Source organism: Gopherus flavomarginatus, chromosome 2 (genome assembly GCF_025201925.1).
Source record: "Gopherus flavomarginatus isolate rGopFla2 chromosome 2, rGopFla2.mat.asm, whole genome shotgun sequence".
In the NCBI taxonomy this organism is placed as follows: domain Eukaryota; kingdom Metazoa; phylum Chordata; order Testudines; family Testudinidae; genus Gopherus; species Gopherus flavomarginatus.
In genome coordinates, this window is record NC_066618.1 from 230,205,984 (window position 1) to 230,218,633 (window position 12,650).

General features: G+C 40.3%; 1 protein-coding gene across 7 annotated transcripts in view; it reads left to right on the forward strand.

The window, feature by feature from the left end:
- The window catches only part of RP1 (RP1 axonemal microtubule associated), a 320,592-nt gene that overhangs the window by 3,076 nt on the left and 304,866 nt on the right, over positions 1-12,650 (forward strand). For 5 of the 7 annotated variants that reach the window (XM_050938875.1, XM_050938880.1, XM_050938881.1 and 2 more), the window contains exon 1: positions 7,305-7,370. The exons of the other annotated variants lie outside the window; for them this stretch is intronic. In XM_050938875.1, coding sequence (XP_050794832.1) covers positions 7,332-7,370 — 39 coding nt within the window. In that variant the 5' untranslated portion in view covers positions 7,305-7,331. Of the gene's footprint in view, positions 1-7,304; positions 7,371-12,650 lie in introns of those variants that run through there. 7 annotated transcript variants of the gene reach the window in all.

Here is a 12,650-nt window from a genome sequence, read left to right on the forward strand (position 1 = left end):
GGAATGGCAGAGGCAGTTATAGTTTAGGATCATGGCTCATTGGTAGATCTTGGATAAACTTTCACATTGCTGATTACACTATACCAGGAATTAACTAGTGCAGGGACTCTCAAACTTCATTGCACCATGACCCCCTTTTAACAACAAAAATTACTACATGACCCCAGGAGTGAGGACTGAAGCCCGAGCCTGCTTGAGCCTGGCTGTCCCAGGAGGACTCAGCCCAAGGCAGGAAGCCTGTAACCTGAGGGCTTTGGCTCTGGGCAGTGGGGCATGGGCTTTGGCCCCAGGCACCAGCAAGTCTAATGCCAGCCCTGGTGACCCCATTAAAACGGGGTCCTGACCCACTTTGGGGTCCCAACCTACAGTTTGAGAACCGCTGAACTAGTGCAATAAAGCCTCAATCCAGTAAAGCGCACAAAACTTTGTGTGTGAGTGGTCCCATTTATTTCACTCTCATCCTTAAATGTACATGTTTAAGTGCTTAGCTGGTTAGGGCTGGAGTCTCTTATTGACACCGTCAAGAAGACGACTGTTGTATACTAAATAGTACTAAGGTTCATTATGCCTAGTGATGATGATTAATATTAACAATAGTGATGTAGCTAAATCCCCATGTACCGTGCTGAAAAAGTGCTAACTTAATTAATGGTAACAGGGCACATAATTCACTGCTTTAATTGCCCTCCTTTGTTCTGTACAATTTGTATTTTCTTTGCAAAGGAGTTTCAAAAAGTAAACTAGATTGCTTGTCCAGTTACATTTTTATCTTTCACATCTCAGTCTAGTTGAAGTTCTTGTTAAACTCATTTATCATTTGCACCATGGCAATATGCATTGAATGTTTGTATGTGTATTACTGCCTTGGTATCGCTTGTATTAGCAAGCCACGAAAAAATAAATAGTGTCCTTAGAAACTGTAAACTGAATGTGGAAACATGCTCAATACTTCATTGCTTCTAATTGCCTTTAGCATTCCGAAGTACTACAAAGATCACCCAGGCACGACTTGTTTGATGATAATTGTGCAATATTCAGAGACATAAATTGCCAGCACTGCGACTGAGGTTGAATGTTAGAATAGTAGTAGGGACCCAGTCCTAGCTGTCCTTATACATTTTTCCCGACTCTAGACTGATCTCCAACTGTAGGACTGGGCTCTGTTTTCAAGAGATTTCAAGCTATTCACTTGCAGTCTTTCATTATGGTAGAAACAGTTCAGCATCTCGTAATGGGTCAGGACTGCTGATGGCCTTAGGCTCATTGTCTGCAGCAGAGATAGAGCTGGTCCAGGGGTACCCAGTGTGATTATTGTAAAACATTCTCAGGACCTGCTCTATATTACACTCATTAAATCAATTTCAGTCTTTAAACTGAACACTCCCCTGAAAGCAGCACTTCTTTCCCAGTCCCTTGACTTCTATTTCCCCGGCTCTCTCGTCCCACCCTACTCTGCAGTGTTGCATGTTGTCATTACTGGTGATTTGCCTTCCTTAGATTGTGAACTCTTCAGGGCAGGGCTTTATCTTTTGATATGCTAGTACAGTGTCATGAATACCTCCTAAAAGCAGCAAAGAATCATGTGGCACCTTATAGACTAACAGACGTTTTGGAGCATGAGCTTTCATGGGTGAATACCCACTTCGTCAGATGCACAGAATACCTCCTGTGCTTCATAAATAATGTTATAGCAGTAATATGAAATGTAATGGGAAACATTGACTGGTGCAACCAAAGATAATGCAACAACATTGTAAAATTGTTTTCCTCCTGCCTCCTCATCAGCTGCTGAAAACCGCAAATTTGTAATACAGATTTTTGCAGTGGAGTTTTACATTTGTACAAAACGTTGTACTTTTTCTAGCTGTTTGAATATGCAGGCCCACACATCTTAAAAATAGCTTGGCTTTGATTTGTCTTTTCGTTCCTTTGACACCTCTCTTCTACAGTGGTGTTCTTCTCAATGTGAAGATGGTTTGGTCCCAAATCTAAATGAGTATCTGTTGTGCATCTTTTGTTACAATCTCTGCAGTGAGTGAATGCACTATTGTTACCTAGTGATCTAGGTTTCCGAGTTTCATGCAGTGCATTTTGCAAAATTCAGTAGAAAGGCCAATTTACTATGGGCACAATAACTTTTCACTTTACTCTGCAATTTATTATGACCTCAAACCAATGCACTCCTTCAGGAGTGTGCTGAGGGCTTTATTCAGCCAATATAATTCAAAGCTCAAATTTGGTCACCTATTTTTCTTTGAAGACCTCAGTATTTTCCTCTGAAAGAAAAGATTGAGATAAGAACTAACTGCTTTTTTAAAAAACCAACAAAAATGTTTTGTAAGACATTTGATATGAAACACTTTCTCATTCTGATTGTCTTAAAATGTAATTATTTTCAAAGGAATTATTTTCACATCCGCTAAGCTGCACTGTAGACTTCCAGATAAATACATTTTGCGATGCTTGTATAGTTTCAGATATTAAACTTTCATAATACTACTTCATGTATTTTTCTAGTAACCAAAGGATTACCAGCTTTTTTGCCCACTTAAACCTGAGTAGCCAATTTGTGATATGCTTCAGAAATCTATCGTTTTCTCCATAATTTGTTCTGAAACATGCTGAGTTATATTTTTATGCATAATTTTTCTTTCTGAATTTTGGAAAAAGTTTATGTATTTGTGTTCTGGCAACAGGAAGCTCTTTGAAGGAGAAATCTGGTTCGTAGTTTGTTTTTTTTCTTAAATACTTGCTGACCATTTTTATTCATGTTGTTCTTTTTATAAGAGGAAATCATGAAAATCCTATTAGACACAAAGATAAATAAAGAGAAGATTTTACAGTCTCCATGGATAGAACAATAACACTCTGATGAAGTTTTCTGGGGAGATAGCATTTAAAAACAAATAAAAATTCAAACTATTAGAGCCCAATTCTGAGAGTTGCTTCCTCTCAAAATTTAATTTCTATTAAAATCAATGGAAATAGAAGGTACTTAGCACTTCACAGGACCTGCCTGAACATTAGGCTTTGATCCAGAAAATCACTTAAGCAAGTGCTTAATCTTAGTTTCATTTTTGATTTTAATAGGCCTGCTGCACATGCTTAAAGTTAAGCATGTGCTTATCACTTTTCTGGGTTGGGTTTTTAATGGACAACACATAAGGAAACATATCTATTAGGATATGACAATGGAAGTTGTGAACTGGTCAGAAGGTGGACTGGTCAGGCACTTCAAGGACTAGTAATCTGCAACTAACACACAGCTCTACACATCCTTCACGAGGTATGACTAAACCACTGCCACCAAGAGAAAAGCAGCGAAAATGATTAAAGATCTCAAAAACATGACCTTTAAGGGAAGATTGAACAAATTGGGTTTGGTTAGTCTGGAGAAGAAAAGACTGAGAGGGGACACGATAATAGTTTCAAGTATATAAAAGGTTGTTACAAGGAAGAGGGAGAAGAATTGTTCTTCTTAACCTCTGAGGATAGGAGAAGCAGCAATGGGCTTAAATTGCAGCAAAGAAGATTTAGGCTGGACATTAGGAAAAACTTTGTAACTGTCAGGGTGATTAAGCACAGGAATAAATTGCCTAGGGAGGTTGTGGAATCTCCATCGTTGTAGATTTTTAAGAGCAGATTAGACAAACACCTGTCAGGAATTGTCTAGATCAGGGGTAGGCAAACTTTTTGGCCCGAGGGCCACATCGGGTTTCCGAAATTGTATGGAGGGCCGGTTAGGGGAGGTTGTGCCTCCCCAAACAGCCAGGCATAGCCCAGCCCCGCCCCCTATCTGAATCCCCCTGCTTTTCACCCGCTGACGCACTCCTACCCCCAGGACTCCTGCCCCATCCAACCTCCACTGTTCCCTGATGGCCCCCTGGGACCTTTACCCCATCCACACACCCCCATCCCCTGACTGCCCCTGAAACTCTGGCCCCTGACTGCCCCCTGCCACCCCATCCAACGCCCACTCACCTTCCTGACTGCCCCCCCGACTCCTGCCCCCATTCAACCCCCCTGTTCCCCACCCTCTGACAGCCCCAATCCCATCCACACCCCTGCCCCTGACCACCTCCCCAAACTCCCTTGCCCTCTACCACCCCCCACTCCATGCCCCCTTACAGTGCTGCCTGGAGCACCGGTGCCCATCTCCTGCACATTTTTCAATAAGGAGGGGCTGAGAGAAGAGAGAGCCAAAAGAGATCATGTGGGGGACCATACTAGGCTTCCTCTAAAAAGAGGGACTGGTGGCTGAGAGACATACTTTGTTTTTAAAAAGCCTTTTAATTTTGCCCTCCTTGCGTGTGCAAAACTCAGAAAGTTAAAGCTATTTTACATTGCATACATTACATTTTGTCTCTTCAGTGTATGAGTAACACAATTCATCTTTCCTGATAGTTGCTGGCAGACAGTCTTGCTAAAATTAGTCTTGTCTATTAATAGGGAAACTTTAGCAAAAAGCGTACATTTGTATTGTATATTGTAACACTACAATGCTGTCCTCTATTTCTTTTCATTCTGCCATAAAACTCTGACCTCTGATTACAAGGGAGGATGCTCGCTAAGCCAGATGTCTTAACCACATTCAGATAAGTCACTCATCACCTTTTTTGAAAGCAGTGTTACATATAGCAGTGTGGGTGATGCATAGTTTTTGCTTTCCGCTCAATCTTTCCAAAGCTAACAGAAGAAGGATTTGAAAGTGCATTAGTCCTGTTGTGTCAGCTGGTTAGGCAGCAAGTCCTAGAGGATGAGACTGATTATTTCAATGAAAAACTGAGGTCAGATTGCCAGGAGAGGTGTCTGCATACTGTTTAATATTGGAACCAAAAATAACAACTAGTGTAGGGGAAAAAATACTTGGCTAATAAACTTGGTTCCAGACTTGCCTTTTGTGATCGCAAGCAAGTCTGATGACCTTGAACTGAGTAACTGTTTGAAAAACTTCTAGACCTATATTTTTAGTCCTAAACAAATAATCAACATACACCCCTTACCAAAAGTTCTACATTTGGCTTCCTTGCTCAGACTAAATCCTTTCTGTTTTAAGCCAAATAACTAATGTTCTCAACTTATTTCATGTGCTTAATAACATAAACAGTATACCCCTCCCGAAATGTTGCCATATGATTATGGATTATTGATGAACCTATTGGAATTGTGGGACACTGAATTCATTAATCTTCAAACAGGCTTGTTAGCCCTTCTTGTATACGGCTGCTCTTGGGACACTCTGAATACTTGTGCGTAAATCCTCAACCTAGTGCTCTGCCTGAGGAGTCAGATTGATAATGGGTAGCTCCACTGGGGATTGGAGGAGAAAAATCCATCCCTCTCCCAGACCTGAGGCCAGGGAGAATCTCTTCAGCGTGCTCTTCAAGAGTGCTGCCACAGCCCTCCCACTGCAGCCTTTCCTCTGAGCACTGATATACAGGGAGCTACCATACAGCAGAGCTTTGTCCCGGGCAGATGTAAACACCCCTGCATGTCCATCCTCTCTCGGTCCTCCCTCCCACATTCTTTATGTAGTAGACCCACACCAGTTCTGCTACCAGGGGCTTTCTGCAGCTGGTGGAAGCAGGGCCAGGGTTTACAACATGATGCTAAATTTTTGCGTATGATATAAAAGTCCATATGTTTGTAAGTCCGAACTGAAAAAAATAGTTTCCTTCAGATCTAATAAATGCATAATTTATGCGGTACAAAATGCAGTTTTCATCGGACGCTTGAATACAACAGCTGTGCACATACTTTGCTTTCTGAACGACTAGACACACAACTGTATCGGCTAGAAGGACTGCAAAGAGCCATACCCCATGAATAGTTTGGTAGAAGGATAAGATGTCTACCACCACATTGCTAACATCCACCCTTTTTCTTTCTATACAAACAGCCAAACTCTTATCCTCTCCCTTCTTGACTGCTATTGCCTTCTCCCCTGCAGCCTTATTGCACCAACTTTACCCTCCTCCAGTCCCTACAAAGAATAGCTGCTAAGATCATGTTCCTTGCCCATGATTCTGATCATATCTCCTCCCTCAGTCCTTTTTGAAGCTGTCCACTGGCTCACCCTGTCTCACTTGTGTCCTTACGTTCAAGCTCTTCATGACTCTGCCACTCTCAATCCACTCGTGTCCCTTCTCACGCTGTGTCAATTGTGCAGGCCTCCTCTACCCATTTGTCAGCTTCTCACACAAATATCTCTTCACTTTTCTTCCATGCTACCACCTTTTCACTGAATGATCTCCCCTGAACTGATCCAAAAGGCCACTACCCTTCTGCTCCTTCAGATCTGAAGATCCAGTTGTAACAAATAACCAATTAACGATTGAGGGGCAGCCAATTTAGGTTGGAGGGCAGATGGGCATGGCTGGCACTTACTTTATTTATAATAAAAAAATTGAAAATGTATCAATGTATATAAAATTATATATTTTCTCCCTCTACCAACATTCTTCGTTTCTCACTTGTCTTCTTGTAAGCTCTTCAGAGGTGGCCCCCTATCTTCATATGTTCTTGTACAGCACTCATCACAATAGAGACCTTGATCCTATTTGGGGTCTCTCGGTGCTACTGTACTATACATGTAAACAATTAAAATAGCTTTTGTGCTGAGGTTTGTGCCACAAGGTTTGGTATCAATGCAGAATTGTAAATCTATATTTAGAGCTGATTGATATCAGCCATCATCCTTCACAGCACTGTCAACTTGGTATTAACAACTGCAAAAGTATATATCTGTACCGTGTACTCCTTCAGATCACTTACCTGTAGGCTAACTTACATCAAGTCCCCTTTTCACTTATAAGCCATTGTTCAAAATATCTTTGTTTCTAAATAAATGCTTGTATATAAAGGTTAAAGAATGATACTATCAAGAGCTTCTAAAATCTGAGCCACAGTTTCAAGTTCATATCACACAGTAATTAATAATGTTTGCAACTAACATTCCTTTACAGATCTAGTCACAGTAAAAGCCATATGAAAAATGTTAAAGTCTTCAAGTGAAAACATTGGGAAGTGATTTATCTCAGTAGGGAGGGAGCTAATCTTTTTCCAGTTTTTGTCCGGATATTCATGGGTTTTATTTCATAGATAAGACTCTGCCACCATAAGCAAACTGGAATGAGGAGCTGTAAAAGTCTTATGGGTGGAGACAATATTAGTCAGCACTAGCACCGGAGCAAATGTGATCATCAGTTATAAATATCTTACTTGATGAAGTTAAGTGATATGAATAATTTTATGCGACATTTCAGAAGTACCCATTTGCAGCTGTTCCATCAGTCTAAAAATTACAAATATGAGAAAATACAGAATCACAAATGACTGAAAAAGAACTATGGTATTTCAAGCATTTCAAGGTGTGTATTGTGGGTTGGGGTGGTTGAGAGTGTGCTTGGCATCTCAAGATTCAGAACGTTTTGTAACAAAATGAATCCCAGAAATGTTTCAAGGGCTGTGGTTTAGAGAGCAAGGGTATTTCTTAAAAGTTTGTCTTTTATAGTTCAGTGTTAACTGTGGGCCAAATTCATCCCTTTTGACCTGATTTTTGGCTGCCATGGAGAAACATATAGGATGAAAGAAATGAGGTTCTCATAGACTTTACCTCCTATTGTTCTTTTGAGGAGATGAAGTTTGCTATGTTGTCCCCAGCTTTCCTGGCATGGAATGGACAGGGATTTGAGCCTCAGAAATCATGGATCACTCAGGGCCTCATGAGGGATCACACTCACCTCCTAACCAGCATAGCTTTTTCCCTTCTCTAATAGGGGGCCACAGCTTTGTTTTCAAATAATTAGAATATCTCATTCTCTGCATTGGGATTCTAATAATCAGGTAAAGGCTCAAGAAGAGTTTAACCCTCTTACTTAGATTGTAAGCTCTTTGGGACAGGGACAGTCCCTTATTCTGTGCTTGTACAGTGCGTTGGACAATGGGGTCATGGTCCATGAATGCTATGGTAATACAGATAATAAAAACCACAAGAACATGTAAGTGATCTCATTGACTTCAATGGGAATATTAGTGTTAATAAAGCAGGATTTGCCTAGAATGGCCATGGCTAAAGAATGAGGAGAGCTGGCTGCTTAATGATCTGAAATTAGGATTTCTGAGATAATAAATGTTAAATTTCCTGCAGATGCTGATTGAAATATAAATCATAAATGACATTGGTTCTGCAAGTATTTGTGCTTTATCAAAGTGTACTGCTACTGGACAAAGTGATTACAATGGGAGTACTTGCTCATGATACAATAATTAGCACTACATTCTTGGACTTTGACCAGACTAACTGCATGAGTAAAGGTCAGCAGGACTAGGCCCCTAGATCTGAATTCAGGATTCTGTGTTTGCCCTATTTTAGTTGAGTATATCACTAAGGGCTTGTCTATGCTTGAAATGGTACAGCTGCGCTGATGTAGCATTCCAGTGTAGATACTACCTATGCCGATGGGAGATGTTCTCCTGTCAGTGTAGGCAATCCATCTCCTTTGGACATGGTAGCTAGGTCAATGGAAGAATTCTTCTGTCAACCTAGTGCTGTCTACTTGGGGGCTTAGGTTGGCTTAGCAGCACCACTCCAGGATTTGGATTTTTCACACTCCTGACTGATTTTTCACACTCCTACATCAGTCAGGAGTGCTGGAACAATTTGTATAGTGGGGGCTGCTGAGAGCCATTGAACCAAACTGTAAATCCTGTATATAATGGAAACCATTTCAATCAGTGGTGTGCTGTCTGACCAGCACCACTAGTTCTAGCATCTATGAATGTAGTTAAACAAGCTAGTTTTCTACTGTAGACCAGGCCTAACACTTCATAGACTCCAGGGCCAGAAGAGACCATTGTGATCATCTAATGTGACCTCCTGCATAACATAGGCCATAGAACCTCCCAGAATTATTCCTTTGAGATTATAGCAGTGTAAAAAATCATGGATCATGGAATACAGCTTTCTTACAGACAGCATCGTATGGATTGTTGCGGGGAGTAGAAGATGTTGAATTTAGGTCTTGGTGGTCAATAAAAGCCTTTACATTTGGGGCTTTTTGTTAAGAATTTGCAAATCTACGTGTTAAGGATTTGGCCTCTCAGAACAGGAGGTTTCTTTGGAGCTTAGTTTTAGTTCATGTGATCATGACTATGTAGGATACATAATACCACTGGATTCTTGAAGATGGATGTTAATACAATCAAAAATAAACAAGTACTTTAAGCACTTACTTATGCGCTTTGCTGAAATAGGGCCAGTGATAGTGGTGAAACCGCAGCTAGAATACTGGACAATCCAATATCAGAAGGGCATTGATAAATTTGGAGGAAATTAAATGAAGGACAGTAGAAGTTATTAAGGAGCAAGAGAAGCTGATTTATGAGGAAAGTTTAATTTAAATACTGTAACTAAATTTTAGAGCTGGTTGGAAAATGAGGGAGAAATCATGAACTGTTTGTGATTCCTCCCACCTTTCGTTTTCTGAAGAAATTTCAAATTTTTCTGACTAGATCTGGTCTGATTTTGCAGACCTTCGTGCTGCAAAAGCCATGGAGGGATTTGGATTTGAGGTTTGCATAGAGTAGGTTAGGAGAATGTTTGGCTGTTGCATTTAGGCCCCAGCTCTGCAAAGTACTTCATGCACTTGCTTAACCTTAAGAAAGCAAGTATGTAAGTTATTTGTGAAATAGGGATGGATTTAAACACATACTTACATGCTTTGCTGAATTGGGGCTTTCCTGGTTGGTATGTTATGTTATGAGTCATGAGCTATTCTGATGAGGATGTGAATTTAATTGTAGTCAGGGTGCCTAATGTTCACATACAGGTTTCTTATGTTAAATCCAAATAAATAAAATAAATGAGCCCTGAGTGATATATGATACTGCAAGTTGTAAGAACCAAGGAGCCAGAAGAACTGTATATTAATCCAAGGCTAGAGGATATAAGTAATATGATGAAGTTCAACTAAGAGAAATATCAGCTGAATTGATGAATTTCCTGAGTCGTAATTGCAATAGGAAAGTCCTCCAAGGAATGCAGTGGAATCCCCATCATGAACGTCATTTGAAAAAGACTGAACAAAGCTCTCCGCCATGTACTGTTAATGAACAATAATGCAGTGGCTGGGAAATGCACAAGATTAATGAGTATGTCTTGTGCATTTTTAACTTCTGTGATTCTGGTAACCAAAATCTTCATGTAGCCTTTCTTCCATCATATTTTTTTATGCCAACGTGGGTTTTCCATCCCTCCCACCAACCTTCCCCTCCCAAATTTCATACTTGTTTTTAACAGATTGTTCTGGCAAACCAGTATGCAAACGATCCTCAAGAATAGCTGTTCATATAGTATTGAATAACAGTCTGTTTTAAGTACACCTGTGATAGTTTCTTAAGTTACACACCTAATGCTATTAAACAGCACTTTTTCATCTAGTTTTCTTGCCTCTGCTGCTATTATAAATTGCAGTAATATAGCCTTAATTCACATCTTGATAAAGAGTTTTATACCAGTTGCAAACCAATCTGTCAGGACTAATTACTATATAAATAAACATGTGCACATTAGAAATCATTTTTAAATGTAAGATTCTTGCTGTGACAAAAACCTGTAATTTAAAATTGTCAACACTCTTACAAATACTAAAACAATAATTCTAAAGCAATAATTATTTTCCAGTCCTGAAACTGGACCATACAACACTTCCTTTTTTTCTTGCCCCACCCCAGAAAATGTTTCTGAAGGAAGAAAAATGTTAAGAATTAGCATCTGGAAACCCTGGAGAGAGAATCCTAATGCTGATTGTCCACTGCAGTTCAAGATGGCAAGAGAGCATTTAAGTTCAAAAGATTATATCTTTCATGTAAAAAATAGTGCTGTGAATACAATATACTCCTATAGCATGATAAATAGATGTCTGACACGGCACAACACAAACTATATTTTTCTAATGAGCAGGTCTAACTCTCAAAAGCAAAAATAAGCCTAAAATAGCACTAAACCAATAAGACAATCTAATTACTGAGAGACAGTTTGCGTGCTCAGATTATAGCAGTGTGTCAGTTCTTTTTTAGATCAGTCTCTTCTATGCAAACAGGCATTCTTCAGCATCTAAGTATTTCCCTGTGGCAGTCTGCTAAGAAAAACATGAGGGGAGATCTATCCTACATCATTCTTTCCGCTAGCTGCTCCCAGTGATTTATTTGAAGTCTCGAGAACAGCTTATCTATTGAGATAGAGAAATACAACCCTAGTGCCTACCTGTTTACTCTATGCAGTAGCTCTATTGTTCTGTCATGATTCTTGAATGATTGTTGTAGGTTGACCTTGGCTGGTAAACTTATTTGTGATGATTTTACAAAGACTAGTTTTATTTCAGTTGCGGCAAAGGAACTTTTTGCAACTCCTCCCCCCTCCCCCCCCTTAAAACAAAGCCAAAGCCACAAGGGTTATGATTCTGAGGCAAGGCTGGTCCAGCGGGCGTACTGCATTTCTACACTATTTTGACCTTTTCTAAGGCTCGCGTGCCCACCTCAGTGTCTCTACGGACAAGGGCAGCTGCACCTAGAGAAGGAGGAAGTTGGGCCTCTACTGGATGCTCTTTCCTTCCCCCACTCCTTAGAGGAGTTGGAGAGAGTGGGCCCCAATATTTTGGATTCTGTCTCGCTCAATGAAAGCCTGAGTCAGTATTAACTGGTACTAATTTCCTCTCTAATAACAGTAGCAGAGAAAGAAACAAGTGATCTAGTGGATAAGACACTTGACTGGGATGCTGGAAATGTGGGTTCTAGTCCTCACTCAGCCACAGACTTCTCATGTAACCATTGGTAAGTCACTTAATCTATTGTCTGTGACATGGTAATATTGCCCTACCTCACTCTGCTGTTCTGAGGATAAACTCTATTCAGGGTTGAGGTGCTCAGATACTATGGAGATGTGGGCCATGTAAATACCTAGATAGAATAGAATAGGACCTGAATAGGAATAAACTACAGCTCCATCAAGTGTAGTGCTTACAGGGGCCAGCGGTTTGTTGGACGGCAGATGTTTCTACCCAAACGTCCCTTGAATTTTGCATGACCATCAAGACCCATGGGCATTTGGGGAATAAAGAAGCAGACTCTTCACTACTTCTACATTGTGTGTGGTGTGAATAGAAATGGAAGAATTTGGAGGAGATTGTGTGAGTTGAAACTTACGTTTTCCCCTCCAGGAATTATTCTCAAGGGAGAAAGGACCTCTTTATTGTTACTTTGCCCTCTCAGGCATCCAATTTGAACAGATGCATGTACAGTGTTCTTCAGCAGAATGATGGGGGAATGACCTCAGGCAGGTAACAGTGATATCAGTAGCACACTTCCCTTGCCTTTCCTTGAACTATTTCTTCAGAGTGCCCTGATGATTATGGATTTACATAGCAGTTACGTAGTAACTGAGATCAGAATCAGTTTCTTAAAGGGACATTATCGACTTAAAAAAGAAACCTGTGCACATTTTTACCTATTATTTTTACAAAAACAGCTAAAAGAACCATAGTTCAAAGAGCTTAGAAAAAGAGGATACTTCAAGTGTGATTACTTTATTTGATCTCATTTTGTGTCTAGTCAGTGGCCCTGTTTTCCTCTACATAGTTGAGTTGACCATT